General features: G+C 37.1%; 1 protein-coding gene across 1 annotated transcript in view; it reads right to left on the reverse strand.

Annotated features, from left to right (window-relative positions):
* Nucleotides 1–592: 592 nt before the first annotated feature.
* LOC121316741 (interleukin-6 receptor subunit beta-like) overlaps nucleotides 593–23,182 on the reverse strand; it is a 34,586-nt gene continuing 11,996 nt past the window's right edge. The window contains exons 2-17 of the mRNA XM_041251883.1: nucleotides 21,204–21,269; nucleotides 18,040–18,120; nucleotides 16,991–17,296; nucleotides 14,861–14,996; nucleotides 10,521–10,678; nucleotides 10,040–10,194; nucleotides 9,636–9,795; nucleotides 9,324–9,406; nucleotides 8,298–8,514; nucleotides 6,041–6,235; nucleotides 5,444–5,545; nucleotides 4,824–4,970; nucleotides 4,204–4,344; nucleotides 3,652–3,748; nucleotides 2,958–3,039; nucleotides 593–2,480 (exon numbers count right to left, since the gene is read on the reverse strand). Of these exons, the coding sequence (XP_041107817.1) occupies nucleotides 1,815–2,480; nucleotides 2,958–3,039; nucleotides 3,652–3,748; nucleotides 4,204–4,344; nucleotides 4,824–4,970; nucleotides 5,444–5,545; nucleotides 6,041–6,235; nucleotides 8,298–8,514; nucleotides 9,324–9,406; nucleotides 9,636–9,795; nucleotides 10,040–10,194; nucleotides 10,521–10,678; nucleotides 14,861–14,996; nucleotides 16,991–17,296; nucleotides 18,040–18,106 (2,712 nt within the window). The 5' untranslated portion in view covers nucleotides 18,107–18,120; nucleotides 21,204–21,269 and the 3' untranslated portion in view covers nucleotides 593–1,814. The remainder of the gene's footprint in view (nucleotides 2,481–2,957; nucleotides 3,040–3,651; nucleotides 3,749–4,203; nucleotides 4,345–4,823; nucleotides 4,971–5,443; nucleotides 5,546–6,040; nucleotides 6,236–8,297; nucleotides 8,515–9,323; nucleotides 9,407–9,635; nucleotides 9,796–10,039; nucleotides 10,195–10,520; nucleotides 10,679–14,860; nucleotides 14,997–16,990; nucleotides 17,297–18,039; nucleotides 18,121–21,203; nucleotides 21,270–23,182) is intronic.

Here is a 23,182-nt window from a genome sequence, read left to right on the forward strand (position 1 = left end):
TTTGCATAGCATCAGTGGTAAGAAACACATTATAGGTTATTGTTGTTATATTTTGGTGTTTGTCTTGTGAAGGGGTGAAATGTGAAATGCAGGATAACGCAGTTGATCGGCTGATTAAGACCCCGTATACCACGCTAGATTATACTGAAAAACTCAAGATCTGAAGGGAAGCCATACATTAACCAACAATTGAAATTGCTAATAAGAACAGGTCATTTCATTTGCAGTAGAGCATTACGCTTGAGATTACATATTTGAAGGGAAAATGTGAAACTTTAATTGTCACGCATACTATAGCTATACATACAAAAAAAAAAAAAAATGTTGCTGGTTGTTGCTATGGTAATTTAAGATGAGACGCAACATACTGTGTTTTTTTTCCCCACGGTAAGCAAAGTTACCTCACTAATACAGTAACAGCCTTTCAGAATGTCAAAAAATACTTTTACAACTGGAAAATCCTCAGCTAAAAGGCTTAGAAAATAAACTCTAGCTCTTGTAAGTCAGTCAGTTAGTTCCCTGTTGTAGGTATTTTTTTGTTTTTTTTGTGTTTTACTGTAATGACTGATGACTAACACAGAGAAACAAAATACAATGGTTTGTTTTGTTGGAGTGGAAATTTTCTTTTTTTTTTTTAAACTTATACAACCTATTTTTAAAGTTAACAATACTATTTTTTCAATACAAGTCAATAAAAAGTGATTCTTGCTCCAACACGAACACAAACCGAATGAAAAGTCCTGGACTATATTTACATTTTTGTGTTGTTCGCTGCACCTGCGGTGTACATAAGTTCATTTACATCAAACCTACTTACATTTTTTAAAAACTGAAGTCACAAAATTCTGACAGTGCCCAAACTTATTTATCAACCTGTTTTTGCTTTAATTCACTGTCAATGTTAATTTGTGATGTTAAAGCTGACAATCATGTTAAAAATCATATTTAAAATCCCCATTTCTGTAATGCTAATAATACTGAATACTAAAAGAAACAACTTTGTTTAAATGTTCAATATTATTGTAAATGTTATCCCTTTAAAAGAGATTCTAAAATTAGATACATTGCACAATCTGTGAAAAAAAAGTTTTAAAATCCCCCCCAGTGCTTGTGTACCAGCCGCCACTGGTAAGATTAGTGTTGGCGCAACGCCTAAAAGCTGTGAGTGAAGCATTTTACATTAAAATTTGAAAATATACATAAAGACAACATAAAACTGGTCAATATTTTGAGGCTGATCAAAATAGCTTACAATACAATCAGTTCACTCCTATTACAGGCTACCCATAAAACACTTCAATGTTCATTGTCAGTTAGAACAAAATTCTTACTGTCGGTGTGATCCAGTGAATATCTATATAGCTCTATATAGCTTTCCCCACCTACTCAGTTTTTCTTAATAAGCTCAAAGCTAAAAATATACTGTAAATATACTGTAAATGTTGGATAACCAAGAACAAAAAAGTTAGTTATTTTTTGTTTTTATAATTGCAGTTTTGTTGGGCTTATAGGTGCCCTGGCCATTAACAAAGAACAAGTGTTACCTATTGATTTTCTAGCACATCCCCTAATATGTTTATGTAACATACTGTAAAAAGTGGCCTTATTGGGATCCACTCCTTATTTAGATCTATTGAATGGAACCTGATGTCAAATTCTGAACACTGTTTCCATCAATGCACCAGTACAGTCCTATTGGTTTATATGCAAAGCCCCCTGCCACCCCAAGGGTTCATTTAGCTTTTTTTCTGTGTGTTTTGTTTCTTAAACAGAGGCACTCCGGACTAGATAAAAGAAACAATGGCCTTTTTTTTTCACTGTGCCCTGTAACCATTCTGCTGTGGCACGTAGCTTTTTGTCTCGTTTCTTTCCAGGCTGGCGTTAATACCATTCCTGGGGACAGTTTGTCTTTCACTGTCAGGCTGTGAAGAACCTGTAGCCGCAGAGTCCTGCAGAGTTACCTCATCGACTGGGCAAAACCCCAAAGAATCACAGCTTGGGTCTGCATCTTCATTTATCATTCTGGGTCTTTTGAAGTACAGTCTGCTAGGACGCCTCACCACTTGCTCTCTGTTTTGTGGCTGTCCTCTACTAAAACCGTTTAAGTTTCCATACAGGTGCTGATCTTCCGGCCTTTCCTCGCAGTCGAGCAGTGGCTGGGTCGACTCTGATCTTGCGAACACGGGTGCCGATGGTAACTGTCCCCTGTAGCCAGTCGCCACCACTGAGGAATACTGCACCGTGCTGGAAGTGGTTTGTGCCGAATCAGCCTCGTCGCTGTCCGAGACGCTCTGTCGGGGTGATGACATGCACGAAGAGCCTCCAATCCCACTGCTGTGCTCCTCCGATGTATACTTTCCCTTCTTCAGGGAATCTGATGCCTTGTTGTAATCGTCAATGTTGTCATTTTCTATATTTATTACACTGAAGTCAGTAATAATACCTTCTGGGCAAACCTGTTCTTTTGGACTAAAGTTATGCTGAAAGGAAAAAAAAAAGTTTTCTACATTTATACAATGTTTTACATGGGTTGGAAAAGAAAAAGTCATAACACAATTAATCCTATTCAGCTATCTTTCCCTTACTTAACTATGTATCTGGTTAGACCTGCATTTGCAGGTGTAAATGAACAGGACCACTCAAGTTCAAATTGTGAAACTATGCCGTGACAGGCAATGGGGCAGATCCCTACTGATCCATTTATTAACCCACTGAGTAATTCTCATCTACTCAATACCAGTAATCTGGGGGAAACATGACATGCAACTGCACTAGAACTTTGCAAAACAGGGTCCTTACTGAGGGTGAGACCCAGGGGACGTACAGTATGATAAGAATGGACAATAGGACTCTTGGAAAATACTGTGTTTAAATAACATGACATACACCCTTTATTAAACTTTTTTACTTATTCAAACTGACTATTGATAACAACACATAAAAAAAACATTCTTTACCCGAATTGGACTATCAGGTGACCAGTTTGCAATACGACTGTTCCCAGGATCAGGCACCTGTGGCCAAATGTGTTTCTTAATCCTAAAAGAAAAGGGGAAAAAAAAAAAAAAAATATATATATATATATATATATATATATATATATATATATATATATATATATATATATATATTTTAGATTAAATCAACTATATCAACTCATTATTCAGAAAATGTTCTTTATATTAATGGCTTCAAAATAAAACATATAAAATGGGAATGAAAAAATAGAAATTGGAAAAAAAATAAATCACATTTGAAAGTTATGGATGAGGTGAATTTAGATATGTTTTGAGGCTACTGAAACAAAATAGAAAGAACCAAAGGTGACCTATAGTAAGCTGCTTGAGTTAACACAAGAAGTGTCCATACAGTATGTGCTGAATACCAAGGAACCTGCAAATTACAAATTACAAACTACTGGTATGAAACTACTGCCTATAATATTGGTATTTGATGTACAGGGTGCTACTGTACCTTTCAGTTTACTACTTTGTGATGCTGCTGTGAAATTAAGCAATGCAACTTAATAAAACCAAACAGACAAGGTGATCATAGGACTACCACCCAACACGCAGAATGTAGCGTCGTTACAGGGATGCAAAAACACACCACGTTCTTCAAGACACACAGGACTGCAATGTCTGGACTTACAGGTCACGCTTGTTAAAGCAGAACAGCATTGTCACCACAGCAATGATCAGGAAGCCCAAGCAAACTGGCACAACGATAGCTTCAATTTCCCCGGGTGCTAACAAAAAAAAAAAAAGCATTATGTAGTCTGACATTAAAAGGGGGTTCTGTGCTTCCATAAATTTTAACATGACTTCCATAACTTTAACACTTCAGCCGTTTGGAGGGAAAATAATCTGTAGCAACCCACTTAATCGTTCATTTTCAGTACTGTCTGTTCAAGTTACCAATAACTGTAGTCCTGTCTTAATAGACTGGCCCTAAAAATCCCCCTGGCAGACACACACTAGTGTTTGAAACATTGGAGCATGCACACAGTTTGCTTTGATAATACAGTAGTCTCTGCGTATAGGAACACCACCTAAGAGAACACTCTTGTGGTGAAACTGATTTTTCCCATTGTAAATGCTCCACCTAAAGGAACAGGAACTTAAGATGAATTTGAAAAGGTTTTTTTTTGTATGTTTGTTTATTGTGTAGTCATTGATTAACACACTGTGTAGAATCACTTACCGAACTTCAGAGTTGTAAATGTAAATTCAGATCCGTTTTTGCTCCCTGCATCAGTATTTGCACTTACGTGCACAGCATACATAGTACTAGTGCCGAGTGAAGTTAAAGTATATTGACGGTTTGTGTAATCAACTGTTATTGCTGAAAGAAAGAAAAGAAAATGATGAATTACATGCAACCATACATGTTAACTATTTATTCCAACACACATTTTAAAAAAGAGCAGTTACTATCTACAGGGCTGGCATGAAAAAATGCAGTGCTCTACATTGGCTGGATAAGCAACAGCAAATGCCACTTTATTCAAAACCTGTATACAAGTTATTATTGAAACGGTGATATTTCCACTTGCATGGATTAATAGCCAACAATAGCTATCCTTGTAGGCTAACAGGTTATTATTAAATATTGCATTAACACTAGATATTAATCAAAGTGTAACTGCACATCAAGCAAAGGATCATGCTTAAATTCTAAAATATTTCCCCAAGATCAGCCAAGCACTTTAATAACCCATTACCTGGTAGCAATCAGTGATTCATTTCTGATCTTCTGACAGCTCTGCATCACAGCCCCACAAAATAAAAAATAATTTAAGAAGGAGCCATCTTCTTACTTACATGCTTCAACCCCACCTTCAGCCTGGTAAAATATTGTGTAATTTCTTATGAATCCATTTCGAGACATAAATGGAATCAAATTCCATTCCAACAAAGCTCCATTTCTTTCTTTTTTTCTTGTTCGAACAGTAGGACCAATTGTAGGAGCTAAACAAAAAAACAAAACATTAAGAAAAAATAACAAGCAAACAAACAACAAGGTTTAAAAGTGGCTTCATAAATCTTACATGTTATGCACTTTGATTCACTATATAGGTCTCAAAACGTGTAGTTTTGAAAGAAACACCTTGCTGTCTAGAAAACATCCATGTGTAAAATAGAGAACACAAAAGAAAACAGATATAGGAAATCAGCAGCCAGGATTCAGTAACCTAATGAACCAGGATTGTTCATTTTCCCTTATTAAAAATTGTCATAAAAATGCTCCTTTGAGTTAAAGGGACATGCAATTTAAGAGTGAGGGGAAAATATAAACCAGCTATTTTCTGATCAGTAACAGAAGTTACAGTTTAGACTAATTATTTCTGGCGGTTTGTTAATTACACATTAATCTAGCAAGTTAAGAGTAAAACATTTAATAAGATACTGGTATATACTGTACAGGGCACTTGAACACTTACATCCTTGTTCCAGATATTCTTCAACTGAACGACAAGCACCAGGAAGTCCAGAATAAATCGGAAACACTGATATTTTGTAGCACTTCAGAGGTTTAATATCGCCTAAGGAAAAACACACATGGCATGTTAAGTGAAAAATAACTTTAACTGTGATATTTCACGTTTACTTTTTATTCCCCATCACTAAGCCAGCAAATGAACTTGAAGCATGAAAACAGGAATAAAGTATCAAACTGTGATGACTATTATTCACTAGTGATGTTAGTATTATTGCTAACACACCACTAGTGGACTGTAATATTAGGTCGGTGCTGGTTATTTGCAACTACAGGAGCATAGAAAATAATTGATCACAGAATTATATATAAAAAAAATATATCTGTACTTGGCTGTTGATTGAATCATTGAGTCCAACCTATCTTACCAACTTACAGGCTTACAGTACACAAAAACAAAAACATTTTATATATCAAAGTTACAGAATATATTTATAATGCTCCACATTATGATTAAATGATGCAAAAGGCTCTCGCGGTCCTTGAAAATGTATTGACAAGCCTGTTACTAACACAGTCCTTTTTGTGGTTGATTATTTACCTTTTAGGACTGTATTAATAGACAATGCTGATACACGCTGCCATTCAATGGATTCAGTGGAACACCCTCCCCCTTCCTCCATCATTGCGCACCACTCAATAACATATTCCGTTGTGATCTTACGAGGGGCCTTCCATTCTACCCACAACTTGCCATCTTGTGGAAATGCCTTCAAATCTTCAGCTGAAGGAAGATCTGAAATAACAGCGAGAGTTAAATATAATAATGCTTTGAAAGTTTCACCACAATTGGATAAGGAGCTCCAGATAGAGAATAGTTCAAACACTACTAAGTGCCTCTACTATGGTATATCCCCGTCGCCAGGGATATGCATCTCCTAGTTATGATATGTTTACGTAAGAGGGATTGCATATAGTTAATATAGCGTAAATCAGGGGTCTCCAACCCTGGTCCTGGAGAGCCCCTATCCAGCAGGTTTTATTGGTGTCTTTACATCATCAGTGGATAAAGATCTGGAACACCTGTTAATCTTGACTAATTAAGACAGTAATTGATTCAATTAAATAACTGAAAGATTGGTTGAAACGAAAACCACAGCCCCAGTAGCTCTCCAGGACCAGGATGGAGACCCCTGGCGTAAAAGCATATATAAACTTGACCTTACTGAAAAGGAAATTGAAAAGTCTTGTTAAATCAATACAAAAGTAAATTGTAAAACTAATGCAGAAATGACAAAGGACTCAAAATTCAGTTTCAGCAACAATATCCAGCATGGTAATTAAAGTTATCTGCAACAAAAAATAGGACTAAGTTTTTGTGGACAAAAACAAAGCACCCTTGCAAGGAGACTATCATATCAAATGGTAAGGTTTGTAAATATGAGAGAAACATGTGAAAAAGTTATGCATCAGTCATGTCCAGAGACTAAAACAATATGGCAGTGAAATACATATCTATACCACCTATAAAAAGATAATATGGCTTAAGCTTTACAAATATTGCGGCACATACGACCCCAATATGGCAGCCTTCTTAGGTCAGAGGTCAAAGTGAAAGGTGCCACTAGAAGGAGTTTCCAGAAGAATCAGGGTTACAAAAGACATATTAGCTTCTCTCACAAGGATGCTCTAGTTTGTATTTAAATACAGTAATCACATATCTGCCTTTGCCGTTTATCCCCATGATCAACACTCAGTAACATTAGTTTATTAAGGAACAGAGAAGATTAGTTCAGATATTGCAGATCCTACCAAAGTTTTCATACACTGTGTTGTATGTGCACCTGTGCGCTGCCATTGCTGGTAGTGTCACATGAGTTGTTCAGTGATTTGATAAGTAAATAAATCCTGTTCGCCTGTGGGAGTATCAACTTCCACCTCCGTCTCTATCTCCTGCCTGTCACTCAGCAGTGAATGCATGCATCCACATGGCAGATGGCTACTCTGTCACAAGCATTAACCCCTTGCGGTCCAATGTTGGACCAGGTCCGGCATTATGATTTTCCCTTTCCAGTCCAATGTCGGACCCTGTCCAACATCATCAAAAAGATGTAACGCACAGGTCTCTAGTCGTTTTTTCTCTGGAAAAGCAGAGAAAACCATTCAATGGCCGAGTGAGACCTAAAAAAAAGGCGCGTGTGAGCAATATCCCTAGCAGCTGCACCATACAGAGATAAGCAGACATAAACAAAGGAGGGAGTTGCTTCCGCATCCAGTGCTCAAAGAATATCACAGACATATGCAGAGCTTTTTGAGATGTTATAGTAAAATAAAGTAATGACTTAGATCGCATTATTGAGGACTTTGGTGATAAAACGAGTGATCAGGAGATGATTTATCCGTGTGGATGTCTATAAAGAGATATGTGAAAAATACAGCGAACACGGGGTGGGGCTTAGCTGGAGATGCGGTACTGATGTCGCTTAGCATTGCAATGCCCTATAAACCGGTTTTACTCGGAAAAAAAAACAAATTTAAAACAGTGCGTGTAAAACAAACCGCGCGTGTGAAAATAAATTGGACTGACGTGCCTGACAGGCGCTGAATAAATGGACCGCAAAGGGTTAATACCCTATAACTTTCTAAACAAGGGATTTAGGGGAGCTCCCTATAAAAGCTGAATCTCAAAACAGTAATTGTGTGAATATAGTAATTGTTACAACTGTGCAGAATGGTATTTAAACAGGATTAAAACATCCACCTTTTTACATATCCGCCCTTACTCTGGTCCCAGAGCAGTCGGACATGCGATGGATTACTGTACATTCTGAAAAACAAAACAAACTCTTCACACACACCTTTTTGACTGTCTGCCGGAATAATCAACACTGCACCAGGAGATTGTCCTTTTGCATTAAAGGCAGCGACAGTTATACGATAGGTTGCTCCTTCTGTTAACGTGCAGTCTGCACTTGTTCCATTAACTGTGAAGCGTTTTGCTGCAGGATAGTGTCTTGCTTCAACCTGCACTTCATATCCCAATATTTTTCCGTTTGCAAAAGAGGGATCTAGTTCCTGTAATTAAAGACAAAATATGCTTAATTTAAAATTGCAATGATCACATTTATTAAACTTTTTTAATTGGTAACTTTCAAGACCTAGATTAGAATCAAAATTAAAGAAATGATGAAGATTAGAATGTAAATCTAACAGCAATGTATTCAATGACTGTTTATCTGAGTGACTACTATTGTTAGATAACCCTTTTAAGGACTGTGATTGTGTAAACACAATCATACTGAAGTGTCATTCTGGGCCCGTAATTGGGTAAACCCGATAAAAAAAATGCACTTCATTTCTTTGACTTACTGGGCCATCACACTTTGCAGTGCAGCTTGCTAACATATATCATTGTATGGGGGGTGTGACGTCATGGAGACAGGCATTTCATTTTTAAGGGAGGAGACAGTTTACAGCAGCATGCAGAAACTGATGTTATTTATAAATATTTATTTTCAGAAAATAAATCGTTGCAATTTGCCCAAACATCAACATCTTTCAACAAAACTTTCAGCAAGTATTGTAAAGTCCCTCAGATCATTGCATAACACGTTTATACATGTATCTCTAAGCATAAATAAATACTGTGTTGGAAAAAAGTCATTTTGAGCTGTAAAAGTATTAGAATTGAATTGCCAAGGTTGTCTACTAATAAGATTATAGGCAGGAGTTATTTATTCTTGGCCACTTCTACAATGGTTTCCTCCTGTTAAAGTTATGTAGACAGTTCATAAGAACGCACAGTAGAATTGCAAGTATGAGCCCTTTAGCATGAAGGGTTTCTCCTTGTTTTAATACGAACAAAGCATCATACGATGCATTACCTTCCATATCAGTGTTATACGTCGATTTCTGTCAGAATCAGAAGGGCCAATAACTCTCCAGAGATCTGGTCTTCCAGAAGGTTCTTAAAGTAAAAAGAAATAAAGAGATTACGGAAGTAAATATATTTCACTGGATTCCTCTTTGAATAATCAACTAAAGGCACGCACATTTCTCTCGTGGATTTAAAATGTAAGTACAAATTTCAAACAGTTAATGCAGATTGATTTTTTTTTGTTGAGCACACTAAAACAAAACAAAAAAAAACAGTATCAAGGAAAAAATGTAAAATAAGAACATGGAGAGTTGCTTACTGGCTTCGGGCGTGATTGCACTCTTTTCTTTACTCCAGTCACTCCAGTAGCCTAAACCATCTTCTTTGATGCACCGGACAGATACTCTATACTCTGTATAGGGCTTAAGGTCTTGAAGTCTAAATGACTTAATGCTGCTTCCTGTTTCACTCAGTGGAACCTGTAAACGGTGTTTCGTAAATATCACTTAAGTAACTATTACATGCCTTTTTATTTCAATAACTGAAACGTTTCTAAAAATGCATTCAAACTAGTTTAATATTTACAAATAAATCAATACACTGCAACAATCATGCTGGTCAGTTTAAACTATTTTGGAATTGTTTGTTTGACCTTTATTTTTGCACAACACAAACATCCCAAATACTTAGATATAGTTGACAACATTTTTTTTTTTTTTTTACCTCCGTCCATTCTGAATTGCTGGCACTCCTGTAGCGAATGTTGTACTTCAATTTAAAGAGACGCGGATTTAAAGTGAGATTCCAGGACACCACCAACGAGTTGGGAAACTCCTTTTCAGAACTAATCTTGTCAATCTCCGGAGGACTCGGTTTCACTGTAAAAACAAATACAAATACAAATGTACGAATGTGCTCTATACAAGTAATAATAAAAAAAAAGTATAATAATAATAATAATAATAAAAATAATAATAATAATTGACTTCATCGCAACATGCAATCATCATATGATATGGATTCTAGGCCATTTTATTTGCAACTATCAGTATTTAAAATAAGTATGACAGAATCAGGTTAAAACATTGCAACGTTGCTACAAAAATGTCAGTATAGGTGGAACAATAAGTCAATCATACTTGAGATTTACAAGAAACAGCCAAGTGAACGAGGCAGGGACAGGTATCCTCCACTGAACACTTACCAATGTCTACTGGATCCAAATGAAGTTGTTCTGATGTGCTTTTTCCAAGTTGGTTCTCTGCTTCAACCCAGATCCTCATGTTGACAAAAACAGGCATGGTTGTCATTTTTAATTCGCCTTCGTCAATTCTGGATATATTTTCAGAAGCATTAGTAATCCTATAAAAGGAAGATGAAGAAAACTTTGAATCAGATATTAAATTACAAGTGCCCAGGTCTGTCAATTGAGATTCACAACTTACAGCGCTTCCACTTTATAAGGTGATCCCTTATACCATGGAACAGGTTATAAGGAAGTACGGTCATGGCTCCCATTTGCCCCAAAATTCCATTCCACTACCACTTGTATCCTCGTTATAAGGTGGAACACAAATAGCATGGTCTCGTAACTATGGCTCCCAGCTAAAGCATTATAAAGGGGCAGTACCGTAGTTACAATGGTGTTGAGGGATAGATAACTGCAGCAGTGAAATGACAACATTAGTAAAACAAGTTGAAGTGATACACTGGAGGATTTACAGAGAAGTGAGTGGTGCTTTGTGATGTGGCTCTTGTTGTCTTAAAATTATATAGAGCAGGGGTTCCCAAACTGTGGTCCGCAACGCAGTCCCGAGTGGGCTGCAGGAGCAAATGACAGTACACCCACACGCACACGCACATGCACACACACACGCCCCTTCATTACAACAAACCCCCCTGGGACCAGGAGAAATGTTCATTGCATCAGGTTGTTCACTATCAGAATAATGAAGCAACCCTGAAATTGAATTGAACATCCTTATATAGTATACAGTAGTTATTTCAAGAAAACTTCACATTGATCAACATTCAAACTGTATATTTAAAAGAAAACAGTAAAGAAATGAAAACAGAAAAAAGTACACTTACATGCTGAATACAGTAATTATGTGTCCTTTCTCTTGAAAAAATTCTCAATGCATGCTGTTTCAAACTTGTTAACCACTCCAAAAAGATCCTCAGTTCCTGGTAATGACTGTGCGAAGTTACACACTGTTGCGATTGCCTTTCTGAACTCGTCCAATGAAGGGATGACTGGTTCTGTGCCTTCCATGTCCTCGTCACCAGAAATATCCTCACCCTCTCCCCGACTCAGTGTCACAGATTCAATAATGTCCTCATCGCTCACTGTTGCTCGTGGAGGGGCTTGGTTTTCTTCAAGTTCAATTTCCACTAATTATGTTACTGAAATTCCCAATGTATCACATTCCTCCCAAACAGATCTTTTCTTGACCAGCATTTTCTGCACACCATCCAGCATGTTTAAAGCAGCTGACAAAACACGTTTCTGACGCCTGATCCCATGCCTTACACGTGTAGTGCATAGCTTGTAGAATGTCCACCTGGAATTTTCTTTTACCGCAGTTCATGCACTCTATTACACTATGTAACACAATTTTTGTTCCTGGGTAGTAAGTGTTATTTCCTAATTGCTTATGCCTCAAAAGTATAGAAAATGGCTATTATTCCCCACAAACTTTGCTTTTGTGACTAGGACAGTGATATTTCAAAATATCACTATTTCCAATGGGAAAACGGGCAAATGTGTGTCTTTTCGTTCACATAAAGTCAGAAAAAAACAACATATGAATCCAAATTAACATGTATTTACACTAAAGTAATACAAAAATGACTACAAAAGATTTAGATTTAGTATAATTGTAAATCTCGAAAAACTACTCACTTCTAAATCTTTTGTAGTCATTTTTGTATTACTTTAGTGTAAATACATGTTAATTTGGATTCATATGTTGTTTTTTTCTGACTTTATGTGAACGAAAAGACACACATTTGCCCGTTTTCCCATTGGAAATAGTGATATTTTGAAATATCACTGTCCTAGTCACAAAAGCAAAGTTTGTGGGGAATAATAGCCATTTTCTATACTTTTGAGGCATAAGCAATTAGGAAATAACACTTACTACCCAGGAACAACAAAAAAAAAAATGTGTTACACGGTGTTCTCTCTCTTAGTAGAAACTCTCTGTACCAGGATTTGAAGCACTGAATAACCTCCTGGTCCATGGGCTGCAGAACACGTGTTACATTAGGGGGGAGAAAGTACACGGTAACTGCTTTCAGGTGCCTGACTTTTGGATGCGCAGGGGCATTGTCTACGAAAAGCAGCACTTTCCGGTGTTGAGACTGCATTTTTTTGTTGAACGATCTGATCCATTCAGTCCAGGTTTCTCTGTTCATCCTGTACATTACTGGCAGTGTCTTTACATTTTTAAAGCACCCGAGATTCGCTGCTTTATCAATGACAAGAGGAGGCAGGTGATCAGTTCCATCCATGTTTCCTCCAAGTAGAACAGTAATATGCTGTTTGTTTTGTTTAGTGCCAGCACAGTCATCGTCAGCGTTGGCCAGAGATTTATTGGGCAAGGGCTGACAAAAAAGTTTCATCAACATTATAAATGTCTCTTGGAGTGTTTCTGGAAGAGATGGAAAAACACCTGGCACCCATGTGCTTGTCAACCCCGTGTCAACTCCAGCCTTTGCTGATGACTGTCTTAAACTTTAAATCATACCTCTGCTTAAAGCAATCTCCCCATCCATTTGAACATTTGAAGTTCCTGATGCCTAACGAAGAGGCAAATTTTTCGGACTTTGCGCATAACATATCACCTGACACTGGAATGTTTTTATCTCTGGCTATTTTAAATCATCGATAAACTGCTTCATCAAGATCTTCATGAGTCGCAATACGAATTCGTTTTCTCTGGGTCAGCGCTTTATCTTCAACGATAGCAGACTTTATTTTTTTTCTCTGTTGGCCCACATGGTTGCAACAATGCCCTTTACCAAACCCAGTTATGTGCACATTGTGGCTTACGATTTTCTTTTATTGTCCAGATCATCGATAATTTGAAGTTTTGTTTCAAGAGACAAAGCCGATCTCTTCTTACTCGCCATCATCACACACTTTGTCTGGCTGCAGTTACCTCCTCTCGCCTGTTGCCATGGTTGCAGTTTTGGTGAAGATGGCAACGATTGCATATTTCACATATGATTCGCACTACAATAGGTTATCTGTGAATCAGCCTTATCTTTGAATTGGCCTACCAAGGTCTTGTTTTCACTGAGAGAACAACACATTCACACTGGGCTAATTTCTAATTTCCATTGAAAAAATGGTTCTTGCTGTTTGGCCTCTAGTCGTTTTTTCTCAAGAGAAAGCCGAGAAAACCTTTCGGTGGCTGAGTGAGACCGATAGGAGCCAAATGAAACTGAAAAAAAGGGGGCGTATCTCGTAGCCCCATGCATTACAGAGAGAACACGGAAATAACAAAGGAGGTAGCTGCTTCTGCATCCAGTGACTTTTTTGTGTTGATCAGTGGCAAAAACTCTTAATTAAATCCATTTTGATTCCATGTTGTAACACAATAAAATGTGAAAAAGGGCGGTGAATACTTTTGAGAGCCACTGTGTGTGTGTGTGTGTGTGTGTGTGTGTGTGTGTGTGTGTGTGTGTGTGTATATATATATATATAACAATGAAAAGCTACAATAAAATACTAATGATGAAAAAATAAGATGAACAGGTGGGCCTCAGGTAAAAAAAGTTTGGCAACCCGATACACAGTACTATTTTCCTGCAGAAGTTAACACAAGTGATATAAGGCAAGTAATACAAAGCTCCCTTAAAACACAAAAGTATAAAGAGTTCTTGTGTTGTATTCCTTTTTTAAACTTTCTCATTATGTCAGTTATGTATTGTTTGTAATCAATAAAAATAATTCAGCTCCCAAGTCGTGCATCTGGCAAAGGCAAGTACAGATGCACCCTACAGCTTGGAGGTCGCCAGTTCAAGTCCAGGCTATTCCACTGCCGACCCAGGAGGCAGCGCACAATTGTGGCGCGCGGGTGGGGAGGGCTTAGGTCAGCCGGGGTGTCCTTGGCTGACTGCGCATCAGTGATCCCTTGCCTGGCGGCTAAGAGCCTGCCTGAAAGCTGCCGGGTTGAAAAAAAGAAAAAGAATTGGGCTTTCCAAATTGGGGAGAAAATTTGAAAAAAAATATTGTTGATTCCCCCCCCCCAAAAAAAAAAAATTGAAATTTTTTTGTGAACAGAAATTAAAATCCCACAGGCGCAGTGTAACCATAACCCATTGATAGCGTGAAGCTCATGTGGTTTATGAGATATTAGCAGTCGAAGTAACAGCCACATCGCAATGACAACTGCTTAAGAATCCCTCATGGAACGTTTAATTATATAGGAATTCCAAACCATAACACACTAGCCAAATTCATATGGTTTTGCTTTTTGACCTTTTTTTTGTTTTCAATACTGTATTTTCAATTTGACTTAGGACAATACATACGTCTGTGCTTTGAGTGTATATCGTGTGTCCAAGTGTGATTCTCTTCCAGGATTCCAGGTACACAGCAGAGTATCAGAGAGGCTTTTACCAGCCTGGTGCACAATGCAGGTCAGATTCTGAGGCTTTTCAGGGGGAACTGAAACAAGAAAATAATTAGAAATATTGTACCTGTTATGATTTTTAATTAAAAACAAGAAATTCTTAACACACAACACATTTTTAATTCACATGGATTTCTGTACATCTCTACTATTTATTCCTCTTATCTTGGAGAAAAGAATGTGCATGTGTGAGTGTGTGTATTTCATATAAACATTTCTTGCAAACATGACACACAATTCGGAACACCTCACTTGAGAAGAGACACAGGACTTTGTTTGTTCATATCTGGATTTAAGTGTGCTATCCGAGTCAATCAACAGAATCTTGTCTGTCATATGGTCCAGAAAAAAAAAAAAATGCATACCAGCATGCATATAGTGGCTCTCAAAAATATTCACCCCCTTGTACTTTTCCACATTCTATTGTGTTACAACATGGAATCAAAATGGATTTAATTAGGAGTTTTTGCCACTGATCAACAAAAAAAAATCCATAATCTCAAAGTGAAAAATAAAATCTACAAATTGTTTTAAATTAATTACAAATACAAAAAGGAAGTTTACTGATTGCATAAGTATTCACCCCTTTGAGTCAATATTTGGTAGAGGCACCTTTGGCATCAATTACAGCCATGAGTCTATCTGGATATGTCTCTACCAGCTTTGCAAATTTTGCCCATTCTTCTTTGCAAAATTGCTCAAGCTCCGTCAAGTTGGATGGGGACCTTTGGTGAACAGCAATTTTCAACTCTTTCCAAATATTCTCAATTGAATTGAGGTCCGGGCTTTGACTGGACGACTCCAGGACATTGAGCTTTTTGTTTTTAAGCCACTACAGTGTTGCTTTGGCTGTATGTTTGGGGTCATTGTCCTGCTGGAAGATGAATCTTCTCCCAAGTCCCAGGTCTCTTGCAGACTTCAGCAGGTTTTCCTCCAGGATTTCTCTGTACTTTGTTGCATCCATTTTGCCCTCTATCTTCATGAGCTTTCCAGGCCCTGATGCAGAGAACCATCCCCATACCATGATGCTGCCACCACCATGCTTCACGGTAGGGATGGTGTTCTCAGGATGATGTGCGGTGTTAGGCTTGCGACCAAACATAGCGCTTAGTATTGAGGCCAAAAAGCTCTATTTTGGTCTTATCAGACCATAGAATCTTCTTCCACTTGGTCTCTCACCCACATGCCTTCTGGCAAACTCTAGCTGAACTTGATGTGAGTTTTTTTCAACAATGGCTTTCTTTTTGCCACTCTACCATAAAGGCCAATTTTGTGTAGCACCCGTTGCCATATGCACAGTGTCTCCCAGCTCAGCCATGGAAGACTGTAACTCTTAGAGTTGCCATAGGCCTCTTGGTGGCCTCCCTGACTAGTGCCCTTCTCGCCCGGATACTCAGTTTTTGAGGACGGCCTGTTCTACACAGATTCACAGTTGTGCCATATTCTCTCCATTTCTTAATAATGGACTTTACTGTGCTCCGGGGGGGATATTTAATGCCATGGAAATGTTCTTATATCCTACCCCTGATTGGTGCTTTTCAAGAACCTTATTCCAGATTTGCTTTGAAAGTTCCTTCGTCTTCATGATGTAGTTTTTGTTAGGAAATGTACAAACCAACTGTGGGACTTCCTAAAGACAAGTGTATTTAACCTGAAATCATGTGAAACACCTTAATTGCACACAGGTGGACTCCATTCAATTAATTATGTGACTTCTAAAGACAACTGGTTGCACCAGAGCTTATTTGGCTGTGTCATAGCAAAGGGGGTGAATACTTATGCAATCAATTATTTTCTGTTTTATATTTGTAATTAATTTAGAACAATTTGTAGATTTTATTTTTCATTTGGACATTATGGACTTTTCTTGTGTTAAACAGTGGCAAAAACTCCTGATTAAATCCATTCTGATTCCATGTTGTAACACAATAAAATGTGGAAAAGTCCAAGGGGGGTGAATATTTTTGGGAGCCACTGTACATTTTAAAATTCAGATTTGTTTGCTGATACGGTAGAAATAAATACTTACATCCTTTTTTTAAAAAAATTCCATAGATATTGTGTTCCAGCTGTCCACGTGACATGATATTACAAGTTAAGGGACTGCGTAATTCATCAGTGATGTTGACAGTGATGCGGATAGCTGTATCGTTTATCTTTGTATACTGGTCCTTTGGAACTCTGTGCTGTTGAAATTTCCAGTACATGTGGTCAGCATTAGCCTTATGTTGACGAATACAGGATTCAAACAGGACACAGGTAGCTGTGAACTCAGTGTGAAGTTCCACTGCTGAAGGAACAGGTTCAATCACACCACACTGGTGATCAAGCCCACCTGCAAGACACAGTTTACTGGCGTTAATGTGTATTTAAAAAATAAAAATACACTAAAGGAATTGGAAAGAATACCTTAATTAAGCTTCAATCAATTATTACAAAACACCTTTTGGTGGTATAAATAGTAATGCTAAATCTATGGCAACAAAAACATTTTATAAAAGACTTTTAGGTTGATATGTTTTTTATAGTATTTCCGAAGTTTCTTCTGAACGCACAGTAATACCTGGATCCAACTGCTATGAAGGGAGTCTCGTTTCTTGCCCTGTGGCACATTGGAATGTGAATTGTACCTCAGAATATTTACAACACAATGCTACCAAAAACTATTCACACATTTACCCTAATGGCCTGTTTCTATATGCCACTAAGATTGACAGCAAATCAATTCAACATGATTTGAACTGGGATTCTGACAGTATGAGTCTGGAATATGGACGGAGAACATTCTCTCTGGCCCAGAAGCTCTAACAGAGGAAACAACATTACAAGAGTCCACATTCTTTCCTGTTGACAGCAACAGTAGCAGTTTATTGTGACAAGTTTTTGAATGCGAGTCCCCAACTTTAATACTATAAATTAAAATAAAGTATTACTTACATAAAATTTAGAAATATATATAAACCAACATAATCCCTACAGTTTAGATACACTTTTACAATTAAACTGGTGTCGAATGAATACTCTAGTGTCTGTTTTTTTAAATTTTTTTTATCATCAGGAATGAAGCTTATGACTTACCCATCACACACAACACACTGAGTTGAGCACAGAAGACCAGCACCAACAGGTTCTGAGAAATGGGCATCTTTCTTGATTTCTCTGGAGGGAAAAAAAATATATACAATTTAAAAATAAATGTAAAGTCACATAAAAATTAAAATAACTGGAAAATCCAAAGTTATCCCTTTCCTGCTAAATCATTTTAACATGTAAATGTTACTTTAAATTACAATGGCTTGACAACACCTTAGGATGAATACTACACATTATCAAATGGCTGTACTCACTAGCAGGTTTGGTTACAACATATATGATGTACAGTACAGGATGTGCGCTGCAGATTTATCACTTAACTGCAAGTTTACATACAAAAGCAGTTCTACAGAAAACCACAAGACATGGTTGGTTGTGTTTTGCTGGTTAAAACACCCTGAAGAAAAAAAAAACACATTATATATATATATATATATATATATATATATATATATATATATATATATATATATATATATATATATAAACAAACACACACACATGCACACACATGCCATACATGATTACATTTTAAACTATAAAACCTGATACTAAGCATTTTATGCTGGTGATGCTGAAACCACAAGTGATTGAGAACATGGTGCCAGGACAGGTATCATGTACAAAAGAACAGCTGTGTAACTCACATGGTAAACTTTGAACTATATTACAGTTAGATAGTGAGAATTTAAAACAGAATTTAAAACAAATTGTAGCGAAATGTAAAAAAATGACTAGACACACAAAAACCCAAGAACAACGTGCCTGTGACCATAAGGATTTCGTTGTGGAAGACAGCAAAAGAAAGAAGGTATAACTTAAGTGGGCAAGTACTGTCGAGTTACTATACATATTGTGACAGAAAAAACAGCCCAAGCATTTTGGAAATAACCAAAAACAATAATTTCATAAAGTATATAAAAAGGGAAAGCTCTGCAAAAAAATGGATTTACATAAAACTTGAACAGCTAAAAGCAAGAAAGAAAAATCAAATAAAAAATGAAAAACAGAAGCCCTAATTATAATGCACATCTCAAGGGCTTTCCAATAGAAAAAAATGCTTTGTATTTAACTGGCTGAAGCGGCTGAGTGACCCCTTTGGTATCCACTTCAGCTGGAATGCCCCTTGTGTTTCTCAGAGGAATGACACACCAGTCACAACTGCTGCAACTCCAGGTGTTAATGGTTTAGAGCAGTGGTGCACAACTCGGTCCTGGACAGCCGGTGTCCCTGCAGGTTTTTATTCCAACTGCACCCTAAAACTACTTTATTGGACTTTATTAGAAGCTTAATTGGTCCAATTAACTAATTTAGGGTAGGTATGGTTAGAACAAAAACCAGGAGGGACACCGGCCCTCCATGACCTGAGTTGGTGACACCACTGAAGTTTTAGAGTTTAATTTTAAAACTGCTTAGAATTTTGCTGAAGCTTTTGAACCATTTTTTTAAATTATCAATGTGGTCAAACAGATGTCCAACCACACTTGTCTCCTACAGTGGTGATCATGATTTATATTTGTAAAACCAGACACTTTAAAAAAATTTTTATATGCATTTTCCATTGTAAAGTGTGTGAGCCATATTTACACCTTGTAACAATAAATACTTTAGAAAATACTTACTTACAACGTTTGTCAAAAAAAGTTTAAACACAGCAGTCAAAAAAAAACAATTAGCAATGTACGCAAAACAAGCAGAACCCCCACCCCCACCCCCCCCCCCCACCCCCACCCCCCCAAAAAAAAAAAAAAAAAAAAAGTTTTTTAAATAGAGTTTAAAATAAATGTTTTAAATAAATTCTGTTTTAGTCTTTATTAAAATTGAATGTGTTCTATAAAATGTGTAATAAGGATGTTATTTGCTGTCAAAAAGTTCGACCGAATGCTGTAATGTTGCATTTATACCAATGCACAGCAGGGGGAGCAGTGTTCCATTTACTATCGCACAAGATTAAAGAAAGGCAACTGCTTCCTGGCACTTGTGGGTTTCCAGATTTAGCAGATTTAACAATGTCCAGTTTAAACTTATGCAACTTATGGGTCTAAATCTGGGTTTATAGTAAAACTATGGAATGGCTTTCTGTCCAGCTGTAGATTGTGACTTCAATAAAGGCTATCAGTTACTCAATTACAAAAAATGTCAGTTCTTGCCAACAAGTATAACCTGACGTACTAGATTTCCAGTTTGTTTTTTTAAACCAACCGTTTTACATGTCAGAAGATTACCAATTGTTCTCTCCAGGAAAGCTTTCCTGAAGTCAAACATAAATTTGTCTTAAAGAAAAAGTCAGTACTTGAAATACAATAACACATGTAATACGGCAGGGAGGGGGTTAATAGCTTCCCTGCCTAAAAACAGGTGAGAATGTATATTTGTGCAATAGTGTTACTTGATTAAGTATTAGTTATCCCCTGCACCTGGTGTTCATTGTAAAGTAGAGCCAGGTGCAGGGTATTTAAAGGAAGCAGAACAGTGTGCTCAGGGCTGCTGTGGTGTGAATGAGCTCAGTTGATGGTGCTTTTAACTGTAACAAAGTTAGTGTGTAAAAGCCTTTTTGGGTGTTCTGTTTTATTAGTTTGTGTTACAGGTAAACAGCTTAGCTGTCCTGTTTCAATTAGGTTCCTGTGCTGGTGTGTAGTTAGCGCTCAAGTGAGAGCTAGGTGTTTATTTCGTGTTTACTTTGTTTGTGTATTAAAAATAGCGCGTCAGCGCTTAAAACTTCCATTTGTGTCCTGGGTCCTGCTTGAAAGGGGCCACGAACGTGTGAGAGTAACAGGCTTTGTTACACACACCAGAAGTGTACAATGTACAGTATGGAGAAAAAAGCTTGTTCTGAAGTTGAGAAGTCCCCTTTTCTGTAGAATCTTGATACATTACTTTTTAAAAGCTTTTTTGTTTTTTGGCTTCTCCCTGACTGAGACCTGTTCAATAACACGGTTTTGATGAAGAGCTGACCTGATATGCTGTCTTTTTCTAGTGCTGTACTGGCAAGTACACTATGTGTTCACCATACGCTGTGCACTGTTTTTAGCAGGGCTTTTCAGTATTGCACAACCCAGCAAATGCACTGCAGTCATTGTGTATCAAGCTCCATGTTATGAATAAACACTCTGTTACAATTGCAGAATAATAAAAAAATAAAAACTCACCTGGTCAAGAACACCATGAGCGAAATCTGCACCAATCAACCTACCTACTGTGATAACAAGGAACACCTTAAAAGAACAACACAGAATACACATTAGTTCCAAACAGGTTTACAAGTTTGCATACAAACAAGAATCATAATATATTAAATTAATATATTAATTTTAATGTCATCAAAATGACTTTTGACTTGACCCCCATCAAACACACTTTACCACAGGAGACAGTGTGATCCATTGGTTAAAGTCCTGGGTTTCTAACCAGAAGGTCACCAGTTCAAATCCCACTTCTACCACCCTCAACCACCGGTTCAAACCCTGCCTCTGCCACTAACTAACTCACTGTGTGACCCTGAGCAAGTCACTTAACCTCCTTGTGCTCCATTCTGTGGATGAGATGTTCAATCAATGTCCTACTGTAAGTGACTCTACATATAATGCACAGTTCACAGCCTACCTCTGTAAAGTGCTTTGTGATGGTCGTCCACTATGAAAAGCGCTACATAACAATAAATAGATTATTATTACCACACCCACATTATTTTTCATGTATAATAAACGTGTAAATTTCTGGTAGAATGTAACAATTACCAAATAGTTGTTCCTGTTTTTCTAATTGAGTTTGTACCTCTGGTTTGTATACAAACTACAGTATTATTCTAATACATTAGTATTTAATCAAGTGGAATTACCATGAAGCAAACCTCAGTCTTGTGCCAGACAGCAATCTTCAGATAGCAATCTTCACCACAGTTTACTCTTGAGGAATGCCTCAAAGACAATTGCTAAAAAAAAAATGTCTAACCATGTGTTGGTTCTGTGGTGCTGCCTACTGTTCACGGAAACCCAGTGACTGCCGACCACAGCATTAAAAGAAGAATGAATCAATTACAGGATACAGTATTTCTAATGCTAGTCTTTTTTTTTTTTTTTTAATGTTTGATTCTCCACTTTAACTAATGAAATCCAATCACATCATGTAATTCAGTGTACAGTTCATCATACTATTACACCCTTCATTATAACAAACCTTTGTTAGATAATATAAACAAACACTGTCAACATCCTTGTCTGTGCTCACAGATGCCACCTCCGCAGTTAAGTCAACTCTTGTCTTAATGAATAATTTGGGCTGTGTAACTATGCCTCCGAAACAAAAATAATTTTATGTTGCAACAAAGCTGGAAACATAGATCGTTTGAAAAAAGCAGTAACGCGGGCATATCGCTGCCGTGAATACAGGTTGTCAAAAAGCAGTTTTTTGGCTTGTTCAGCAACCATGGAGCAAAGCAAACAAGAACAACAATAACAAAAACCAACAACAACAACAACAACAACAACTTGAAGATCTGATGAACTTTTCATGTCAGGTTGATTTGGAATAAAAGCTCAGCTTCAATTAAGGAGTTTTGATTTTTGTACTGCGTTTTAATTCTTTAACGAATAGGATAAAGCAAAGGCAGAAAACTGCATACATGAGAGAACAGGTATATATAACACCTTTCGTGGTGGACCACCATCACAAAGCGCTTTACAAGATACAAGACTAGGGTGTGTGAACTATGCATCAGCTGCAGAGTCACTTACAACGTCTCACCCAAAAGACAGAGCACAAGGACGTTAAGTGACTTGCTCAGAGTCACACAATAAGTAAGTGGCTGAGCTGGGATTTGATCTGGGGACCTCCTGGTTACAAGCCTGTTTCTTTAACACTGGACCACACAGCCTCCTACAAAAATGTCTGTTCTTGCCAACGAGTATAACCTGTACTAATAATTTAATAATAATAATAATAATAATAATAATAATAATAATAATAATAATAATAATAATAATAATCTCTTCTGATAAATGACTTAAAAAAAAAACAGAGAAAGGAATTAAATAAATCTTAAGAAAAGAGGACCTAAAGAACAAATTATTGAGAGAGAACTGAGGAAAGTTGACAAACTCAATAGTAATGAACTACTGGATTATAAGAA

The sequence above is a fragment of the Polyodon spathula genome, chromosome 1 (assembly GCF_017654505.1).
Source record: "Polyodon spathula isolate WHYD16114869_AA chromosome 1, ASM1765450v1, whole genome shotgun sequence".
NCBI classification, from domain to species: Eukaryota; Metazoa; Chordata; class Actinopteri; order Acipenseriformes; family Polyodontidae; genus Polyodon; species Polyodon spathula.